The sequence below is a fragment of the Cetorhinus maximus genome, chromosome 14 (assembly GCF_964194155.1).
Source record: "Cetorhinus maximus chromosome 14, sCetMax3.hap1.1, whole genome shotgun sequence".
NCBI classification, from domain to species: Eukaryota; Metazoa; Chordata; class Chondrichthyes; order Lamniformes; family Cetorhinidae; genus Cetorhinus; species Cetorhinus maximus.
Window position 1 is genome coordinate 78587400 of NC_135892.1, and position 20968 is coordinate 78608367.

The window sequence follows — 20968 nt, forward strand, 5'->3', positions numbered from 1 at the left end:
CACTGAAGCATTTGCAACAATCTTCAGCTAGAAGTGCAGAGTGGATGATCCATCTCAGCATCGTCCAGGAGGTCCCCAACATCACAGATGGCAGTCTTCAGCAAATTCGATTCACTTCAAGTGATATCAAGAAACTGAAGACTCTGGATACTGCAAAGCCTATGGGCCTTGACAACATTCTTGCAATAGTCCTGCTCAGAACTAGCTGCGGCCTTAGCCAAGCTGTTCCAGTACAGCTACAACATTGGCATCTATCTGGTAATGTGGAAAAGCAGGACAAATCTAGCTGGGACAATTACTGCCCCATCAATCAACTCTCAATCATCAGCTCAGGTGATAGCACTGTCAATGACATTTTCTATCAAGTGGGACTTATTCAGCAATAACTTGCTCACTGACGCTCAGTTTGAATGCCACTAGGGCCGCTCAGCTCCTGACCTCATTACAGCCTTAGTCCAAACATGGGCAAAAGAGCTGAACTCCAGAGGTGAGGTGAGAGTGACTGCATTTGACATCAAGGCAGCATTTGACCAAGCGTGACATCAAGAAGCCCTGGCAAACTAAAGTCAATGGAATCAGGGGGGAAAATCTCCACTGGCTGGAGTTATAACCAGTACAAAAGGAAGATGGCTGTGGTTGTTAGAAGCCAATCATCTCAGTCCCAGGACATTGCTGCAGGACTTCCTCAGGGTAGCATCCTGGGCCCAACCACCTTCAGCTGCCTCATCAATGACCTTCCCTCCATCATAAGGTCAGAAGTGGGGATGCTCCCACAAAGTTTAGCAACCGTTCACGACTCCTCAGGCACTGAAGCAGTGTCTACATGTAGCAACATTCAGGCTTGGGCAGATGAATGGCAAGTAACAGTCATGCCAGGCAATGACCATTTCCAACAAGAGAGGATCTAACCATCTTCCCATGACATTACCATTGCTGAATCCCCCACTATCAACATTCTGGGGTGGGGGGGTGTGGGGTTACCATTGACCAGAAACTGAACTGGACCAGCCGTATAAATACTGTGGCTACCTGAGCAGGCCAGAGACTGGGAATTCTGCAGAGAGTAACTCACTTCCAAAGTCTGTGCACCATCAGGAGTGTGATAGAATAGTCTCCACTTGCCTGGATGAGTGCAGCTCCAACAACGCTTAAGCTCGACAACATCCAGGACAAAGCAACCTGCCTGATTGGCACCCCATCCACCACGTTAAAACCTTCACTCCCTCCACCACCGACACAGTGGCTGCAGTGTGCACCATCTACAGGATGTACTGCAGAAACTCAAAGGCTCCTTAGACAGCACCTTCCAAACCCCTGACTTCTACCACCAAGAAAGACAAGGGCAGCAGATTAATGGGAACACCACTATCTAAAAGTTTCTATCCAAGCCACACACTATACTGATTTGGAACTAAAATTCCTTCATTGTCACTGGATCAAAATCTTGGAACACAATTCCTAGCAGCAGTGTGTGTGTACCTACACCACATGGACTATACCAGCTCAAAGCAGCGGCACACCACCACCTTCTCAATGGCAATTAGGGATGGACAATAAATGCTGGCCTAGCCAGAAACACCCACATCCAGTGAATGAATATAAAATAAGTGTCACAGTTTATGGATTAACTTGGACTTCTTGTTGTCCAACTCCTGAAATGTTGTGTCTGTGTTGATGCAATTTGTTTCAGTACTCCTTGGTTAGGAAGAGTTAAAATTATCAAGGGCTCCCACTATGCAAGTATGAATGTTGGACAAGAGTAAAATTGCTTTCAACCATAAAATTCCCTTGTGCGCAATTAACCAACACCACTCAATTCATATATATATGTTTACATTAAAAGCATGGAATAAAATGTAACTAATGAAACGTAACTAATGAAACTTGACAAAAAACTGCAGTTTGACAATTACATTCCAAAAATGAAGCACAGATGAACCTTAAACGTTATATTCTTTCCCTTCTAGGTACTGTGCCCTTTCCAAAACAGAGGGGAAGCCAATTATCTCCTCCTCGACATCCATTAACTTTTCTCTGAAAATAACCACTTAAGCCATAAAGGCAGCAAAGTGATAACTCTAGTTTCCCCACCAGTGGGAAATTACAAGACCTCCGCTCTTCTCCAGATTAAGAAATCATAATAGTGGGTTAAACCTGCATTTAAGTAAGTATTGCTGAATGAATGGCCAGTGTTTTAACTCGCTGCATCACCTCATGTTCCAGAGGCAATTTTCTTTTTAAAATGTTTAGCACCCACATATAGCTATTAAATATGGGATATTCCAATTAACAAAAGTGGGATATTCTCTTTATCCCCAAAATACTTGGGAGCCAGAGAGCAATGAGTGACAGTCATATCTATTTCTGCAGTCCTCGGTCTCTGAATTGTCCACCCTTATGAAACTAGGCTAATGTACAAGCAGTTTCATTTGACTTTGAAAGATTGGCAACTAAATTCATTTTGCTGAGAACCATTCATCTTCTTTGGCTGTTGCAATATCTATGGTTCAAACTGAAGCTAAATGACACAATAAAGCTAAAATTCCACTAACTTAGGAGGTTGTAACTTATGTTTAATAACAATAATCAATAACTATAAAAAGGAATGAACTTGCATTTATATACCATTCACAACTCAAGACATCCAAAAGTGTTTCATAGCCTATGAAAATTAGATTGAAAAACATTAAAAAGAAAAACATTAAAGAAAATAACAATTGACCATAGTTACTGGAAATTATAAACAGAGCCAAAGTTTATTTGAAAACTCAAGTATTTTCTGTTTCACAATTGTTTATTGCTGCTAGTCTAATCTCAGGATGTTTCCAGAAAATAGCCTTACACTCTGATTCAGAAGAAAACAATTGATTAAAATAAAAACCACAATGTGTCATTATTTACATTAAATGAAATATTATCTACATGTTTGAAAAGCACAAAGTTTTCACAAAATGGAGATAGTAAGACCAAGTGTTACAGTCCTGAAGTATAAAGACAAAAAATGTAGAATAGAAAATGCTAGAAATATTAGAAATATTCAGCAGGTCAGGCAGCATCTGCAGAGAGAAACAGAACAGACTCATTAACTCTGCTTCTCTCCACAGATGCTGCCTGATCTGCTGAGTATCTCTCCGGTACTTTGTTTTTATTTCAGGTTTCCAGCATTTGCAGTATTTTGCTTTTACAAAAAAAAATGTACTGCAGGCTTGTCAATCCCCAAATAAGAATGATAGGCTAGTCATTGAATATAATCTCAAACATGACATGACTCTAGTGATCACAAAATTGTTTGAAAATTGCTAGCTCTCAGTTCATTTTATGAATCTTCTCCAGTTACAAACAAATGCACAGATTTCTTTGACTGAATCATCTGCGCAGCACGCTCTGTTCCCACCACTCGGGTCAGCTTATGAGCATCATACTTGGAATACAAAACGGTGCAAGTCCATGTAGCTTCATCACCTCTATTTTCTGCTTTCAGCATATTGCAAATGTCACTGTAGAAATGTGGATATGTAGGAAGCTCATAGAAAATAAGATGTCTGATGCCCTTAATTGTGTACCTATGTTGAAAATGTTTAAATTATTCACATTGAAACACACTTAACAGACATGACAGATCACATTAAACAGTTCCGAAAATTCAGGACATAATGATTAATATGCCATTAGATCGCGGCTGCTAGAGCATGCTGGATTACTTTTTAATAGAGCAACACTTATTAGATGGAATTACCAACAGGGGAATTGTGCGTACACTTATAAATTGATTTTACATACTTAAAACCAGTTTTCATAACATCTTTAATTTGAAGAGAAATTCTATTGAATTGGGCTAAGAAGCTAAAAAGGACAATACCAAAGTACATCTAACTGCCTACACTTTGAATAATGATAAAAAATTTGGTTGTGGTTAAGGTGGTAAACTATAAGCCCTGACCACTGTCTCTGTCACCTGTTCTCAACTTCAAAATTTCAAATAGACCCAAAGGGAATGCAAAGTAGCTCATTTTAATTAACCCAAATAGTTTTGCCTGTTGATCTTTAATTCTGGTATTAGGTTTCAACACAAGGGTATGCTGATCCAATTTATCTAAACTTATTCTTTGATATAAATCAGCTAGTTTACTCAACTCCTGCAAGCCTGAAAATTGTCTTTGTCAACATCACAGATGTAAAAAAAATACTATTCAATGTTTGCAGAGAGCATGAGTAAACAATGTAACTGCAAAACTGAATAACAGGGTTCTACTGTATGAGCTTTTTTGAATTACAGAAATCGTACCTTTTGTAAAAATGGAAACGTTCAGTAAATAAGAGGAAAGGTTTCTCCCCCTTCAGGAAATGATATCTTGCTCGATTAATAGTGGATTTTTTGCTGTATTCACAAATATGAGAAAAATTCATTTCTTCGCGGTTAAAGTAATTTCTCAGTCGCACATAATCAAAGTAGGCGGGTACATAAATTAAGGTGTGGGACATGACAGCTTCTCTATATTGAGGTAAAATCTTCTTGATAAAGAATTCAAACCTTTAGGAGCAAACAAAAGTAAATCAATGTATTGAAAACATTACAAGATTTGATATTAAACACAACAATCAACACTGTTGGGTTACTAACTGATAAGATTAAATAAACATTCAGTGCCATCAATACTTAATATTGCACATTTGGGCATTTTGTTACAATGACTTAAAAAGTTGCTGTTTAATTGATTTTAGATACTACCAGCAGAATCAGGATATTTGCATCCACAGCTTTTTCTTTAACAGTCAAAGCCTCAGCTTGTTTACCAACTGACTCACGTCCCTTCTCACATTAGAGTTCTGATCAATCTTGTAAACCAAGGTGACCAAGGCTGGGAAATGAATATCCAAGGTTCATAAAATTGAGAAGGATGGACAGAAAGGAAACAGTGAGGTAGCTCTGTTAATGAAGGGTGAATTTGGTGCAGTTTTTTACATTAGTACATTCAGGAACCAAACAAGGAACAGGCTATTTTAGATCTGGTAACATGTAATGAAACGGGACTAATGAATGAGCTCATAGTATGGGAACAGTGATCATAACAATGAATTTCACATTGCTGAGATCTCCAAACTTAACTCGTCATCGGGAGGCTGGGAACTGTAAGTCCCAGCATGCCTTGGGAGTTTCTGCACATGTGCAGCACAGCTCGCAAGTTCTCAGGGCGCCTGCATGAAGTTTAAAAAAAAAGAAACAGTGCAAAAAACCCAGTGATGTGACCAGAGTGGGGCACCATGTTCAGAGAAGAGTCCCTGGTAGGGGACAGGGAGAGGTACGAGCTGAGATAGAAGTGGAGCACAGAAAGAGGCTCCAAGCAGAAAAAGAGCTGCGGTTGGCAGACTTTAAGTGAAGAGGGCTCGGGAGAAGCCCTAGCAATCAAAGAGGCAGAAGGCTGGTCACTCCATGCTGCAGGCCTTTTGAAGTAGTGGTGTTCTACCTGGCGCAGCTGAAGAGCTGAAGTTGTGCTCATGATTTTGTGTTGTAGTGCAAACTCAGGAGTACGGGGGAACGAAGCTTCAGGAGATGAGATCAAAACCCTTGGAGGTGTGCTGTCATTGAGGCTGTCTGAGCTGGAGGGACCTTTGGAGAAAATTCCTCATCGAGATCTTCAAAAGGTGAAGACTGGAATCCTCAGTGACAGTTTCAACAAGATTAGCTAACTCACTGTGTTTATGACGTCTGGGTGGATTTTTGAGGAATCTGTCTTGGTCGCATCTGCATTTATAGTGCAGTGTGGTGTGTTTGACCACAGTTGGCCTGTTAGTTCACACTGATGTCATATTATCTATCTTTTACTCTAACATTCAGGGTTGGTGTAAATTGCTTTGTCTTTCTAATCTTGTAAAGTTTATTTGTGCTTGTTCAAAACCTGTGGCATCTTCTGGCTTGATTCTCGTAGCACGTGTTAAATTTCAAACCTTGTCTACTTTAAAAACATTATTGGACCCAAATCGGACCGTACCAACAACTTTGGGGTCTGTTTCAGGATTGTAACATTCGGTTCGACAGTGAGAAACTTGGGTCTGAAACTGGAGTCTCAAACTTAAAAAAAGGCAATTACAAAAGTATGAAAAAAGGAGTTGATTAAAGTGGACTGGGAAAATAGATTTAAAAGATAAACCAGGAGACAAGTAATAGCAGACATGTAAGGAGATAGTTCATAATGCTAATCAAAGACATATTCCATTGAGAAAGAAAGACTATGAGAAGGATGAACCACCATGCTAATTAAGGATGCCAAGGATGATATCAAATCGAAAGAAAAGGCATAAGATGCTGTGGAGATCAGTGGTAGGCCAGAAGATTGGAAAATTTTTAGAAACCAGCAGATGATTACTAAAAAGAAAATAAAGGAGAAAATAGATTATGAGAGTAAATTAGCAAGATATAAAAAGACAGTAGGAGTTTCTATAAGTATATAAAGAGTAAGAGAGTAGCTAAAGTAAATGTTGGTCCCTTAGTAATTCCCCAATCTCATCCTCTAATGAAAAATAAGGAAATGGCAGAGATTTTGATCAAATATTTCATATCTGTCTCCATGGTAGAAAACGCTAAAAGGATGCCAATAGTCAGGGCAGGAAAGGGACAGAGGAACTTGAAACAAATAACATTAGAGAAAAAGTACCAAGCAAACTGAAGGCTGACAAGTCCTCTGGACTTAATGGCCTACATCCTAGGGTCTTAAAAGAAGTTGCTGCAGAGATGGTGGAAACATTACTTGTAAACTTCTAAATTTCCCTAGATTCTGGTAAGGTCTCTGGGGTTTGGAAAACTACAACTGTCTCCTTTTTTGGCTAGGAGTGCTACAACAGAAAGCAGGAAACTATAGACCAGTTAGCCTAATCTCTAATTGAAAAAAATAGTTGAATTCATTATTAAGTAGTAGGACATTCAGAAAGTCAAAATACAATTAAGGCAGAGCCAACATGGCTTTGTGAAAGGTAAATCATGTTTGACAATTTTATTAGAACTCATTCAGGGTGTAGGGAGCAGAGTGGATAAAAAGAGGAACCAGAGGATGCAATGTATTTGGATTTCCAAAAGGCATTTGATAAGAGGCTACATAAAAAGTTACTGCACAAGAGCCCACGATGTTGGGGGTAATATGTTAGCACAGAGGATTGACTAACTAATAGAAAATAAGACAGTCAGGATAAATGGGTCACTTTCAAATTGGCAACCTTTAACTAGTGGGGTGTCATGGATTCAGTGCTGGAGCCTCAATTATTCACAATCTATATTAATGATTAGAATGCATTTGCTGACAGTACAAAGATAGGTAAGAAACCTAGTTTTGAGGACGACAAATAGTCTGCAAAGAAATATAAATAGGTTAAGTGAGTGGACAAAACTTTAGTAGATGGAGTATAATGTGGGGAAAATTTTAGGTTATCCACTCTGGTAGGAATAGAAAAGCAAAATATTATTTAAATAGAGAGAGACTACAGAATTATTGCAGTCTTACAAACCTCTGTTATTTCTTGACTTGTACTCTGTCTTACAGTGTAACTACTGTTAGGGGGCCTCCACACTACACCCACAGTAACTTCTTTCTAATCTCCATAAGTTAATGCAGGTACAGTAAGCAATTGTGAACGCAAATGGAATATTGACTTTTACTGCAAGGGGGATAAAGTATAAAAATAAGGAAGTGATGCTACAACTGTACAGGGCATTGGTGAGACCACACTACATAAAGTTTTGGTCTCTTTATTTAAAAGGATATACTTGAATTGGAGGCAGGTCACAATAGGTTTACCAGGTTGATTCCTGAGATGAGGAGGTTGTCTTATGAGGAAAGGAAGGGCAGGTTGGGACAATACACTCAGAAGTTTCGAAGAATGAGGGGTGATCTTATTGAAACGTACAAGGTTTTGAGGGGGCTCGACAGGGTAGAAGTTGAGAGAATGTTTCCCTTTATGGGGGAACTTAGAACTATGGGAGCATATTTTCAGAATAAGGGGTCTCCCATTTAAGACAGAGATAAAGAGCAATTTCTTCCCTCAGTGGATCTTTGGAATTCTCTACCCCAGAGAACTGTGGAAACTAAGTCATTGAAAATATTTAAGGCTGACAGATTTTGTTGTGAATTGAAATGAACTCAGTCAGTCCCAGATTTACAAAAAATGTTGGGCTGCAACACTGTTTCCTAATCCTCTACAAATTGCGAGTATATTCAGATAACCAAAAGGACAGCTGTTGTGAGGACTGCAAAACCATACAGACCTTCTCCCAAATTTGACACCGATGCTTCTGTTATGACAAAGTATTTATGCTGCCTGATTTCGGAGCATCAACGGCATGTGCTTGAAATGGTGAAGTGACCCATTTATCTGACCTCCCCAACACCCAAGTGACATTGAAGATATACTTCAAACTCTATCTGATTCTCTTGGAAATGGAAGAGAATCCCTAAACGTAATGGGTTACCTTGCATCAGGCAAGCCTGTGAAGCTGGAGACTTCCACTCGCTGGAAAACATGTGGTAACTGCACAACAACATGGCAGATTGAACCAGTTCGAAGTACATTACTTACTGCCACCTAAAAGACAGAAGCAAAATTGCTAACTTTGTCCCGTTGACCATTTGGTGATGTGGTGCATTCGAACAACCATATGCTGCATCACAAACATAGTGACATACAAATCATCCAGGTCCCCTACACAATACACTTATGATCATAGTCTTGCAGTGGACAAGTTACAAACAGAAACTATCACTGCTGGAGAAACTTAATTGGGGGAAAAAAAAACTATTCAAGATAAAATATATGTTTCTTTGGAAAAAAAAAACTTCACTAAAATGGAACAAAATGAACACTGAAAACTATCCAGTGACTTCACATAAAATGTCTTAACCGAGAAAAATACCCTTTATTGGATGCTATATGTTGAAGTTGTAGAATGCACCTATACCTCATCATCCAGGAAATACTGACACAAACGGACCATTTATTCTAGTCTATTCTGGCCTCAATATAGATTATTTCTTCAGGGCCACTCTTCAACAATTTAAATGCAGCACAGTTCAGAACCGAAGCAGTTTTAGAGAGAGAAAAGTTTGGGTAGAATCATAGAATGTTTACAGCACAGGAGGCCATTTAGCCCATCTTGTCCATGCTGGATCTCTAAGAACTACTCAGATTTCCACTCCCCTGCCTTTTCCCCCATAGCCCTGTAATTATTTTTCTTCAAATCAGACTGAACAGTATTCTCCAAAATCTATAATAGCCAATAAAAAAGTTCACAATAAACAAAATAAACAAACCTGTCCTCTGTAATTGAAGCAGTGTTTACTGTAAATAGCATTAACTTGTGGATCTTGAAGTGCACTGAAGATCAAAGTCTGTCTGTAATACTTGGACCAATTGTTCAGACTCCACATCCGCACACGAGAGAAATCCACTCCATGTGGCTCATGAGGTTGCTGGTTAAGATGTTTCAGTAGGTGCTGCAACAAGTGATATTAAGGCACTGAAAATGACTGAACACAATGTTAAACTTGTATAGTGGAATCACTTGCAAAACCGTACTAAGGTTTCTAACTTATCTGCTCTTGACATCTGGGTGACACCGACAAGGTAGAGAGAAAGAGAAGCGAGATGGTGGAGAGAGAAAGAGTTAACGTTTCAAGGCCAATATGACTCTGTTTCAGACTGATCGAGAACAAGAGGACATAGATTTAAAGCCATTGGCAAAAGAAGCAATTGTCGATTGAGGAAAAACTTTTTCACGCAGCAAGTGGAGATTGGAATGCAATGCCTGAGAGAGAATGTGGTGGAGGCAGGTTCAGTTGTGGCATTCAAGAGGGAATTGGATTATTGTATGAAAAGAAAGAAATGTGCAGGGCCACAGGGAGAAGGCTGGGGACTGGCTGTTCCAAAGAAGTCATATTGGATTTGAAACATTAACTCTGTTTCTCTCTCCAAAAATGCTGTCAGACTTGCTGAGTTTTTCCTGGCACTCTCATTTCAGATTTCCAGCATCAGCAGTATCTTGCTTTTATTACAGAAGATAGATGGTGTGGTCATGGGGCATTAAGAATGATCTACATAGTATGGGATTGGAGACACATGTATGTCAAGTTCTCCCTGAAGTACATTAGCCCCTGCAATGCTGGTCCAATACCACAACACACTATTCTACCTATTCAAATTAGACAAATGGGTCCTATTTTCTTGCTTGCTTTCCAAAACCTAGTGATAGAAACTGTTCTGAACTGAATCTCAGAATTGTTACAGCATAGAAGGAGGCCATTCAGCCTGCTTTGTCAGTGCTGGCTTTCTGAAGGACCAATTCACCAAACATCACTCCATCTTCTCCCTGTAGCCCTGCACACTCCTCTTCAGATGATAATCCAATTCAATCCCGAATGCCTCGACTGAACCTGCCTCCATCAGCTCTCAAGCAGTTGATTCCAGATCCTAACCACTCACTGGAGAGAAAGTTTTTCTTCATGTCGCCATTTCTTCTTTTGCCAATTACCTTAAATCTATGCCCTCTTGTTCTTGATCCTTCCACCAATGGGAACAATTTTTCCCTATCTATTCTGTCCAGACCTCTCATGATTTTGAATACCTCCATCAAATCTCCTTTTAAACTTCTCTTATCCAAGGAAAACAGTCCCAACTTCTCCAATCGAAGTAACTGAAGTTCCTCATCCCTGAAACCATTCTTGTGAATCTTTTCTGCACTCTCTCTAGTGCCTTTACATTCATCCTATATTGTGGCCCCCAGAATTAGACGCAATACTCCAATTGAGGCAGAACCAGCGTTCTATACAAGTTTAGCATAACTTCCTCACATTTGTACTCTATGCCCCTATTAATAAAGCCTAGGATGCCGTATGCCTTACTTAACCACTATCTGTCCTGCCACTTTCAATAATTTATGCACATATACACCCAGGTCCCTCTGCTCCTGAACCCCCTTTAGAATTGTACCCATTATTTTATATTGTCTCTCCACATTCTTCCCACCAAAATGAATCACTTCACACTTATCTGCATTAAATTTCATCTGCCACTCATCCTCCCATTCCATCAGCTAGTCTATGTCCTTCTGAAGTTCTGCAACACCTTCCTCACAGTTCACAATACTTCCAAGTATTGTACTGTCTGCAAATTCTGAAACTGTGCCCTGTACACCAAGGTCTACGTCATTAATATATCAGGAAGGTCAGGAGTCCGAACACTGACCCCTGGGTACTCCACTGTAAATCTTAATCCAGTCTGAAAAACATCCATTAACCATTTCACTCTGTTTCCTGTCTCCCAGCCAATTTCATATCCATGTTGCTACTGCTCCTTTTATTCCACAAGCTCTAACTTTGCTCAAGTCTGTTGTGTGGCATTTTATCAGTGTCTTTTGGAAATCCATGTACACCACATTAACAGCATTACCCTTAATAATCCTCCGTTACCGCATCAAAAAAACTCCAGCAAGTTAGTTAAACGCAATTTGCCCTTAACAAATCAGTGCTGGCTTTCCTTAATGAACCTGCATTTGCCCAAATGACTAATAATTTTGTCCCAAATTATCATTTCTTGAAACTTCTCCAACACCAAGGTTGACTTGATTGGCCTCTAGTTATTAGGCATATCTTTACTTCCATTTTTGGAAAGAAGGTACACTTCAATACTTCATTCTTCTGGCACCACTCGAGTCCAAGGGTGACTAGAAAATCTGTGGCCAGAGCCTCCGCAATTTCCACTCCCACTTCCCTCAGTATCCTTAGATGCATTTCACCCAGCCCTGGTGTCTTAACCACTAAGTTACAGACAGCCTATCCAATGCCTCCTCCTCATCAATTTTAAACCTTTTAAGTGTCTGATTTACCTCCTCTTTCACCATGACCTGTGCAGCACCATCTTCCTTAGTAAGTACAGCACAAAGCATTTATTCAATACCTCAACCATGCCCCTGCCTCCATGTGTAAATCCCCTTTTTGGTCCCACTCTGCCTTTTACCACCTTTTTACTATTTATATGCCTACAGAACTGGTTGTCACTGCTTCAGAAGCAGGTGCATAACATCTTAGAAGGCTTTTGTAAGGATAACTAAAACTTCTGCAATCCCTTCAGATGGGCACGGTCAACAAATAGAACAGTTCTTTGAGCAGACAGCAGTGGTTGTTTTGTTTCTTTCATTTGGTGAATTCAGTGCATAGTTTCTCTTTATGACAGTTATTCAAATAGTTATTTGGTAGACCAGAACTTGAGTATTGCTGAAAAAAAGACATTTTCTCAAAGCTTTTCATCTTGCATTTATCAAGGCAATCGCAAGAATACCAATGTCAAGGGAAGCAACAACTTTATACTGTATGAGAAGAGAGTGCTGATTGGTTGGCAACGGACACTGATTGGTAGAGGCATTGCCACCAGTTAAGTGACTGACAGTTAACTACTAAGCATTGTTTGAAATTTTAAAATCAGGCAGTTTGACTCTGACTGGTCAAGGCATTGCCCTGAGGAATGAATCAGCGAATGGATATCACTTATTTTGTTTAGCTGAAACAGGCAGTATGTATACATGTTCTTTCTGTCTGCAAGTAACAGGGCCCTGTGTATTAGTGTGTAGCTTCCAGTTCACGCAAATTTGCCACATTGAGCCTGACTGACGATCGTAGATTGGTTGTCAGCGTAACTTTTAGCACATTGAGGATTATTTAGCAAATGTTGTCTAATCGCAGAATCACATCCAATGTTGGACACTGTGTTTTGAGTTTTGCAAGCACAGGCTGGTTGGGTACAGTCTGTACGTTGCCCGTTGCGAGCAGCAGAAGGGGTATGCTATTGGATACAATCTGTCAGTCTTTGGGACGTACAGCCTACATACCTAGCATTACATCAAATACATATACCACATTACTCATTCATGTGATAGGCAGAATGTCTTTTTGGCTTGACGGCAGCACCTGTAGTCGCAAATACCACTTGTATTGGTACTGCATTGTAGCAGCGTGAAGCAGCTAGCTTCACCTGTTGCTCAAATTTTTGAGACACTTTGCCCTTCCAGGGTAATCCGAGGTAGACTGGCACTTTTCAGAGCCGAAAGTGACGGCCTTAAGCCCATTCATTTGTTTGCGCGTGAAAGGATCTGATCAGGGTAGCCATTATCCCGCAGGATGTCTTTGATGTGTCCTGTTTCAGCATCAAGCTTGCGTGGTGAGCAAATGGCTTGGGCTCTATTTCAGAGGTTGCCATTAAGGTCAATCTTACAGAACATGGAATTGTAAGAATCCTAACATGTGTATTGACCAGTGAAGGTAGGCTTGCAGTAGGCCATGGTAGAGATCCCTCTGGCAGATTTCTCAACTAGTACGTAATAGTTATTGCAAAATAGCATGATTTTAAACAAAATTACATAGGACTGGTTGCCACACAACGCAGTAAATCAGTTTGCTGTGTGGTGTTGGGCGAGTAAGGAGGAAGTGAGAGTATGCTAATTATTCAAACTAATTTGTGCGTGCTACTTCAATTTTAATTTCCATGTCAAAATACCAACAAGTTTATAGATGAACTTCAAATTTACAAAATCTGAATGTATAACTCCATCTTTATAATTTTGACAGTCAGGATGTTAAAGCCTAAAATGCCTTTAAATAAACTTCCATTTATTAAAAAAAGTGGAGTTTCTCAGATAATTCACTGAAGAAAATTATTGAAACAAGTTTCTTACCACAATATGTTCCCAGTTTTGCATAAGGTAAATATCAGCTTGGTCAATAATTAATATTTCAATAGAGGAGAGGAAATCAAAATCCCTCATCTTGTCACCCTCAGCTTTGATAACTGTCCGCAAGCCCAGGGGAGAAGCAATGATGATGTCACTGGAATAAAATGGCGCATACAATCTCATACTCCTCCGAAGGATGGCCACACCTGATTAAGAGAAACGAGCACACACAAATTAGTTTATCAATAATAAGCATATTCTCACTTCCTTCTGCTTCATCCAACACCACGTAGCAAACAGATTTATTGTGTGGTGTGGCAACCAGTCCTACAGTCCACATGGCCCCAGGGAATCAGCTAGGTCAGGTATGAAGTTCGGCAATTTCAGTCTGCACACTCCAAACGACCTCAGTACTCCCAACCAGGTCATGGTAAAAAAGCAGAGTTCAATTCATCAGTGAAGAATGGACAACATACAGAAGGGCCACCACCTTTGAAACTATACCAAAAACATATAGGAAGGCAGAATTTATTGGCAAAAAACACATTTTCTCATGTTCACTGGTGACTTGCAGCTAGCTAGAAAACAAATCCCTTTATATTCCAGAGTTACAGTCCTAGTTACATTTAGTCGTAATGTAAAATCTAGAGCATATCCAACTGAAAGTCCTGGTCTGTTTACGTTCAGGTCACTGGATTCAATTTTTTTTTATTATTTGCTCTTCTTTGGCCCCCACACACCATAAGGAAGCTGTGTTTGCACCACCCCAGTCAAGAAGTTAGATGACAAACCCATTTCCAGATCTCTACAAATAGAGCTCCCCAAGCAGATACAAAGAGCATGCATCAACAACCTAGGACAGGTCTCAGAATCTCTTCCCTAACTATAGGGGAGACCCTATCCCATGGACCATATCTATCCACCATTGCTGAGAGGTAGTACACTGTGCAGCAAATCATGGATATGAATCAACTTCCTACCTCATCACTTATACTCCCACATTTGGTTATAGAGAGGTATAAAAAGATTGGGAAAAAAAAGAACTAATGATATAGAAATATTTCCTTCCTTCTAAATCAAAGCAAAAGGGATTCAGCTGAACAATCAATATACTGGATGAACTGAAGAATTACTAGAAATCCTTTGAGATTATGTTTTAAAATTGATTTCTCGACATTTACTTGTCTTAAGTAAGATTTGGTTGTGTAGTACTCTAGCTAACTTCTTCCATAAACACATACTAGGTGATTTTGTGGTGAATAAAACTTTAATCAATAGCTTGGCAGCAGTACAAGATATATGGTTCAATATATTTACCACTCAAGATTTGAAGCTCTAGATTTTAATTTCACATTTCTACTATAGACTCCTACTTAAATCCTGCTACAGAAGTGGTGTTACTAGGTATATTTAGAAAAAAAAATGTAGAGAAACTACTTTTGATAAACTTTAAAATTCACCACCTCAAATTGCTACCATAACTATAGTTCAAAGTATCTATAAATCAAACTTTGGAAGGGACCAAATCTAAAAATTCTACTGGTGGGTTTTATTTTCATTTCAGCAAGTGAAGATCTTCAAATGACCATTTTTACTTTACTGAAACCCTAGTGACAGCACTGTGCAAGGTATTATTTGTAGAGGTGTCCTGTAAACTGAAGAGTGGGAAAGAATAAACACCAACATTAAGAGCAGTTCTATCAACTTCCACTGTTGATTTGAATACTGAGGTAGGACAACAATGTTATAAATACAATTTCTTGTAACTTCTCCAACACAGCAAACTCTATAGTTACCTATTCGGAAGTGGTCGTCAATATTACCAGCAAAAACAGCCTCATAATCTTCAGGTCGTTTTAGATTTGGTGGTCTGTCTTCTGCACTGGAGCCAAATTCGTCCTTAAATCTTTTCTTGTTGCTCACTTCCAGCTTGTCTTTCACGTCAAGAAGACCAATCAAAGTTTGTACCACTCTTAAAGCAGACTCTCTAAATGGCACCACAATAAGCACCTGGTGAGATACAGATATTTTCTTTTTAGAACTTAAGGCTCTATTATGGAGCCAATGCCCAGATGTGAGTGTATGCAGAAGGTCTGTGCTTCTTTATGGCCAGCCTCTCACCAACCCATTCAGAAAACATCAAGGCCCTGCAATTACATTAATACATGGTTTTAAACATTTAACACATTTTGTAATATTGCATGCAATTCTGGTCGCCACATTACCAGAAGGATATGGAGGCGTTGGAGAGGGTGCAGAGGTGGTTTACCAGGATGCTGCCTGGTTTGGAGGTTATTAGCTATGAGGAGAGGTTGGATAAACTCGGATTGTTCTCACTAGAGCGGCAGAGACTGAGGGACGATAGAAGTTTACAAAATTATGAGTGGCATGGACAGAGTAGATAGTCAGAAGCTTCTTCCCAGGGTGGAAGAGTCAATTACTAGGGGACATAGATTTAAGGTGAGAGGAGAAAACTATAGAGGAGATGTGCGGGGCAAGTTTTTTACGCAGAGGGTAGTGAATGTCTGGAATTCGCTGCCAGAGGAGGTGGTGGAAGCAGGTATGATAGTGGTGTTTAAGAGGCAGCTTGACAAATACATGAATAGGATGGGAATAGAGGGATACGGACCCCGGAAGTGCAAAATGTTTTAGTTGATGGGCAATATGATCGGAGCAGGCTTGGAGGGCCAAAGGGCCTGTTCCTGTGCTGCACTTTTCTTTGTTCTTTGTATATCTGAAATTTCTCGCTCCATTATTTTAGTGGAGGTCTTGACACATTTGTGGGAAATTATCAGCCAAATTAAATGGGCAGGCAGGAAGTTTCAGACAAAAGCAGTAAGCATTTGTATAAGTATGAGACACTATAATTTGAGGTTCATCGTTTTTACTCAGAACTGTGCCAATAACACACATAAGCAGAAAAGTCAGAGTGTATACATCCACTGGGTCATATCTTTCTATACTTCAATCTTTTTGCAACTGATTACATTCCAAGATACTATGCCTTCTGATTGGACACATCTCTCTCCCTTCTAATTCACAAATAAACCACGTTATAAATGTCTAAACGTTTCAGTACATATTGCTTCCTTTATAACTCTTAAAGATGGTGTATGTTGCAATTTTAATGAAACATTTTTACTTAAACACCATCATGGATATTAATCATTACTACCGAGTCTGAAAACAGGACTAAGGCATTGAATACTTTCTGCACAAATTTTAAAAATACTCACTACCAACTAATGCTCAATTTCAACTTTGGGTCTCCAACATTGCTTGAAGAGTTGTATACAATTTATTTATATTTATGTTTACTGCTAACATCATTAAAATTTCATAGACCTCATTAATTTTGTAAACTGCGGCAAACATTGATTCTTAACAAGGAAGCTTTATTTAGGCATCAGCAATCCAGCCTACTTTTCCAGATGAATGATTTGTTAAAGCATAAAATATTTAAGAATTTTTAGGTGCTACAAATTAAAATTTTGTTGGTTTTAAACAGCTACTCATCACTTTAGTGGCGCAGAAGATAAAAAAGAAAGTGAAACAAAAATCTCTTTTCAAAGGTGCACATAAAAAAAGAGTACAAAAAGGAACAGCCCAATGGATAACAAAGAGGCAAGAGATCAGACTCAACTGCATCATCCTCTACAATCAAATAGACAGCTGACATTCAGTGCCAGACCAATATAAAGAATAGACACCCAGGTGGACACCATGGAACCTCATCTCAAAGAGTCAAGTGCCTTCAGGAGAGAAGGAGAATAAACTTAATAAGGGCCACCATTTCAATTATTTAAAAATTAAACAATTATTAACAAATTGAATTCAAATGTAAGCTTAACTTGTGCATTGTTATAACTTGGCTCTTTTTAAAAAAATTAAATCAAACCACATTTATTTCAAGGTAAACATGCTGTGTAAAATATTTAAATATGAAAAAGAAGCATATGATCTAAATGGAGAGAGATTGCAGAACTCAGAGATGCAAAGTGATCTGGGTGTCCTAGCGCACGAATCGCAAAGGGTTAGTATGTTGGTACAGCAAGTAATAAGGAAAGCTAATAGAATATGATCATTTATTGTGAGGGGAATTGAATAGAGTAGGGAGGTTATGCATCAGTTATACAGGCCATTAGTGAGATCACATCCTGAGTACTGTGTACAGTATTGGTCTCCTTATTTAAGGAAGGATGTAAATGCATTGGAAGCAGTACAGAGAAGGTTTATTACACTAATACCTGGAATGGACGGGTTGCCTTATGAGGAAAGGCTGGTGTTACAACCACAGCTGGCGTTATTGCTGAGCAAGCCAGACCCTAGAGTGAAGTCTGTATCGCTGATCATAAACTTTTTTTTGTGAAAATATGGAGGAAGAGCTACTGACCTCAAAAGCATAAAAATAAACACCTTTAGAATTTTAAAATTTAAAAGATTTAGAAAAAAGAATAAACTTAAGCACAGAAGATAAAAGTTAGTTAAAACAGTATTACAGAACAACCGCCAAAAACATGTTTGGTTATAAATACACAACTACCTACCTTTTTGGCAATAACCCCTTATAGATTTTTAACCATAAAAATCCAGTAAATATTACCCAAGTCAAGGAATTGTTGTCACTTTAATAAAGATACATCTCAGCTTTTCAGACACTTCCATTCTGTTGTGGAATCCAAAAGGAAGTTCAGAAACAAGCTGTTTCCAGGCACAGGGCAACTAGAGTTAATCAGGCTCTCCAGCTACAAGATATAGCAGACCCTTAATTTCCACCACATGTAGCATTTACCAAGAATATAAGAAATAGAAGGTGTAGATTATATGGTTCCTTGAGCCTGCTCTGACTTTCAATATGATCTCAGCTGATCTTCTGCCTCAGCTTCACTTTCCATCGCACTCCACATATCCTTTGATTCCCCAGAGATCAAAAATCTACCTACCCCAGCCTTGAATATGCTCAAATATACCCAAAACCCTCTGGGATAGAGAATTATTTCTCCTTATGCCAGTCACAGGCTGTGCCTGTGTTCTAGGGGGAAACAACCTCAGTAGCCATCTTCCTTCAAATCTGAAGAAAGGTCCTTGACCTGAAATGTTAACTCTGTTTCTTTCTCCACAGATTCCACCAGACTGCTGAACAAATGCAAGCATATGACATCCATATCTACCCTATTGTCACATCCTCAAAAACTCAAATTTGTCAAACAATTTTCCTTTCATAAAACCATACTGACTCTCTGATCATTTTCTAAGTGTATTGTTAAAACTCTTAATAAATTCCAACATCTTCCTGATGAAAGGCTATCTGGTCTGTAATTCTGTTTCCCCCTCTCCTTTTTTTCTGCCAACTTTTAATCTGCTGAGACCATTCTAGAATTGAGGGAATTTTGGAAAAGCATAACCAGTGCAGCCACTACCTCTACAGCTCTCTTTTCGAACCCCAGGATGTAGGTATCAGGTCCTTAGTTCCTAAAGTGTCTCTAATACTTTTTCTCTGATGTTAATTACCTTAGCTTCCTCATCTTATTAGCCCCTTGGCTACCCTCTCTACAGTGAAGATAGGCACAAAATATTTTTTCAATGTCTCTGCCATTTCTTCATTTCCCTGTCTCTGCCTTGGGATCATTGGCTTTAGCCATTTGCCTCATTTTTATATACTCAAAAACTCTTACTAGTTTACTTTCACATTCTATTTCTTTCTTTTGATCAACTTTTTGATCTCCCTTTACTGGTTTCTAAAACTCTCCCAATCTTCAGGCTTATTACTATTAGTTGCAACATTACATGCCTCTTCTTTTAATCTAATACTATTAACTTCCCTAATAAGCCACTGACAGATCTTTCTCAGTGAATTTTTGTTTTTAATAAATGCATTTTTGTTGAATATTTTGAACCATTTCACAGTGTTTATTTACTACCATAGCTTTCAGTCTATTTAGCTAATCCTTAGCCAGCCCTTCCCTCATACCAATGGACTTTGAACACAGGCTTCTAGCATGCTAGTTTTATTCCTGCCTATATCTCCATTACTGATCACATCGGACATGTAGGCCAGATTATAGGCAGCCTTGACTTGGGTGTCACAGAATACATTATTGGTTGCCCATGGCAACATTCCACTTGATGACTGGTTCCACCAATATTTACATTTAGTGAAGTTTCAAATTACACCAATATTTCATCTGTTTATAGAATTATGTGCAAATAACCCTCATATTGTTACTACCACTTTCTGTTGTCACATTGTAGTGTTCCTTACCTTGGGTCTTGTAAGTCCCTGATCCCTCAAGTCATCATCAACTTCTGTCTTTCGATCTCGGTACTTTGCATTGTTGCTCAGCACCTGTGAATTTGCTTTCAACACATGATTTATTACATGTAAGCAGTAGGCACGACGGACTTCTTCCCCATTTTGAATAGCTGTTCTTTCTGGATAATACAAGTCCTTGTAAGCATTTATTATATTAAAGAGTCCTTGTTGAAGTGGTGTGAAAAATTCTTGCTGATTCAGTTGATCTTCTGCTGAAAGACGTTGAACATTAATCTTAGGCCACGTTTTTTCTAGAGGTTTATGAAGATGGAGATTTTTCAAACATTCACCCGACAACTCTTTGATAAGAGTGTATTTTGGTAGACGGCTGGACCATACTAGCTGCCCGAGAGTAGTCCACTTGCAAAAAGACAAAAAAAGGAACATGTGCAGTATTAGCTTGGAAAGAGCCTGTTTGAATATTTCTCAATTATAGTTGCTTAAACAAAGTCACTATACAAAAGGAATTTAGTACAAAATTTCAGTCCATTTGCTAGCAAAAGTTTTCAAATAACTATTGTACAAAGCCAATTTAAATCCTGTAACTAAATATATTTAAGAGTTCTTAAAAGATCTTAATCTTGAATACAGAAATATACTGCCATTTAAAAAAAATTACAGAACATGATCAGTAAACACCAGTAACTGGGGGCTAGTCATTTATTTCTGCATGCAAAACTAATGCAGGGTGTACGCCTCCATCACTGTCCAATTTTGTGGCAACAGTTTTCATATTATCACTAGACCAATGAGTCAGAGCTACAAATTTAACTAAATCTGCAAATTTAAATATATCTTTGCAGCAAATAGTTGGCACTGAATAGTAGGACAGCAGTACCAGTAGCTAGAGATGGGTTATACAAATCAGAACCTACAGAATTACTGCCTCCTTAACATCAAGTCCACAGAAATGTGTTATCTATACCAACCCATTTCCTCAGGGAGAATAT

At 38.9% G+C, this 20968-nt stretch overlaps 1 protein-coding gene across 1 annotated transcript in view; it reads right to left on the bottom strand.

Moving 5' to 3' along the window:
* Positions 1-2727: 2727 nt before the first annotated feature.
* The window catches only part of utp25 (UTP25 small subunit processor component), a 29256-nt gene continuing 11015 nt past the window's right edge, over positions 2728-20968 (bottom strand). Inside the window, exons 6-12 of the mRNA XM_078557120.1 lie at positions 19968-20378; positions 15502-15715; positions 13709-13911; positions 9297-9479; positions 8459-8571; positions 4286-4531; positions 2728-3563 (exon numbers count right to left, since the gene is read on the bottom strand). Of these exons, the coding sequence (XP_078413246.1) occupies positions 3317-3563; positions 4286-4531; positions 8459-8571; positions 9297-9479; positions 13709-13911; positions 15502-15715; positions 19968-20378 (1617 nt within the window). The 3' untranslated portion in view covers positions 2728-3316. The remainder of the gene's footprint in view (positions 3564-4285; positions 4532-8458; positions 8572-9296; positions 9480-13708; positions 13912-15501; positions 15716-19967; positions 20379-20968) is intronic.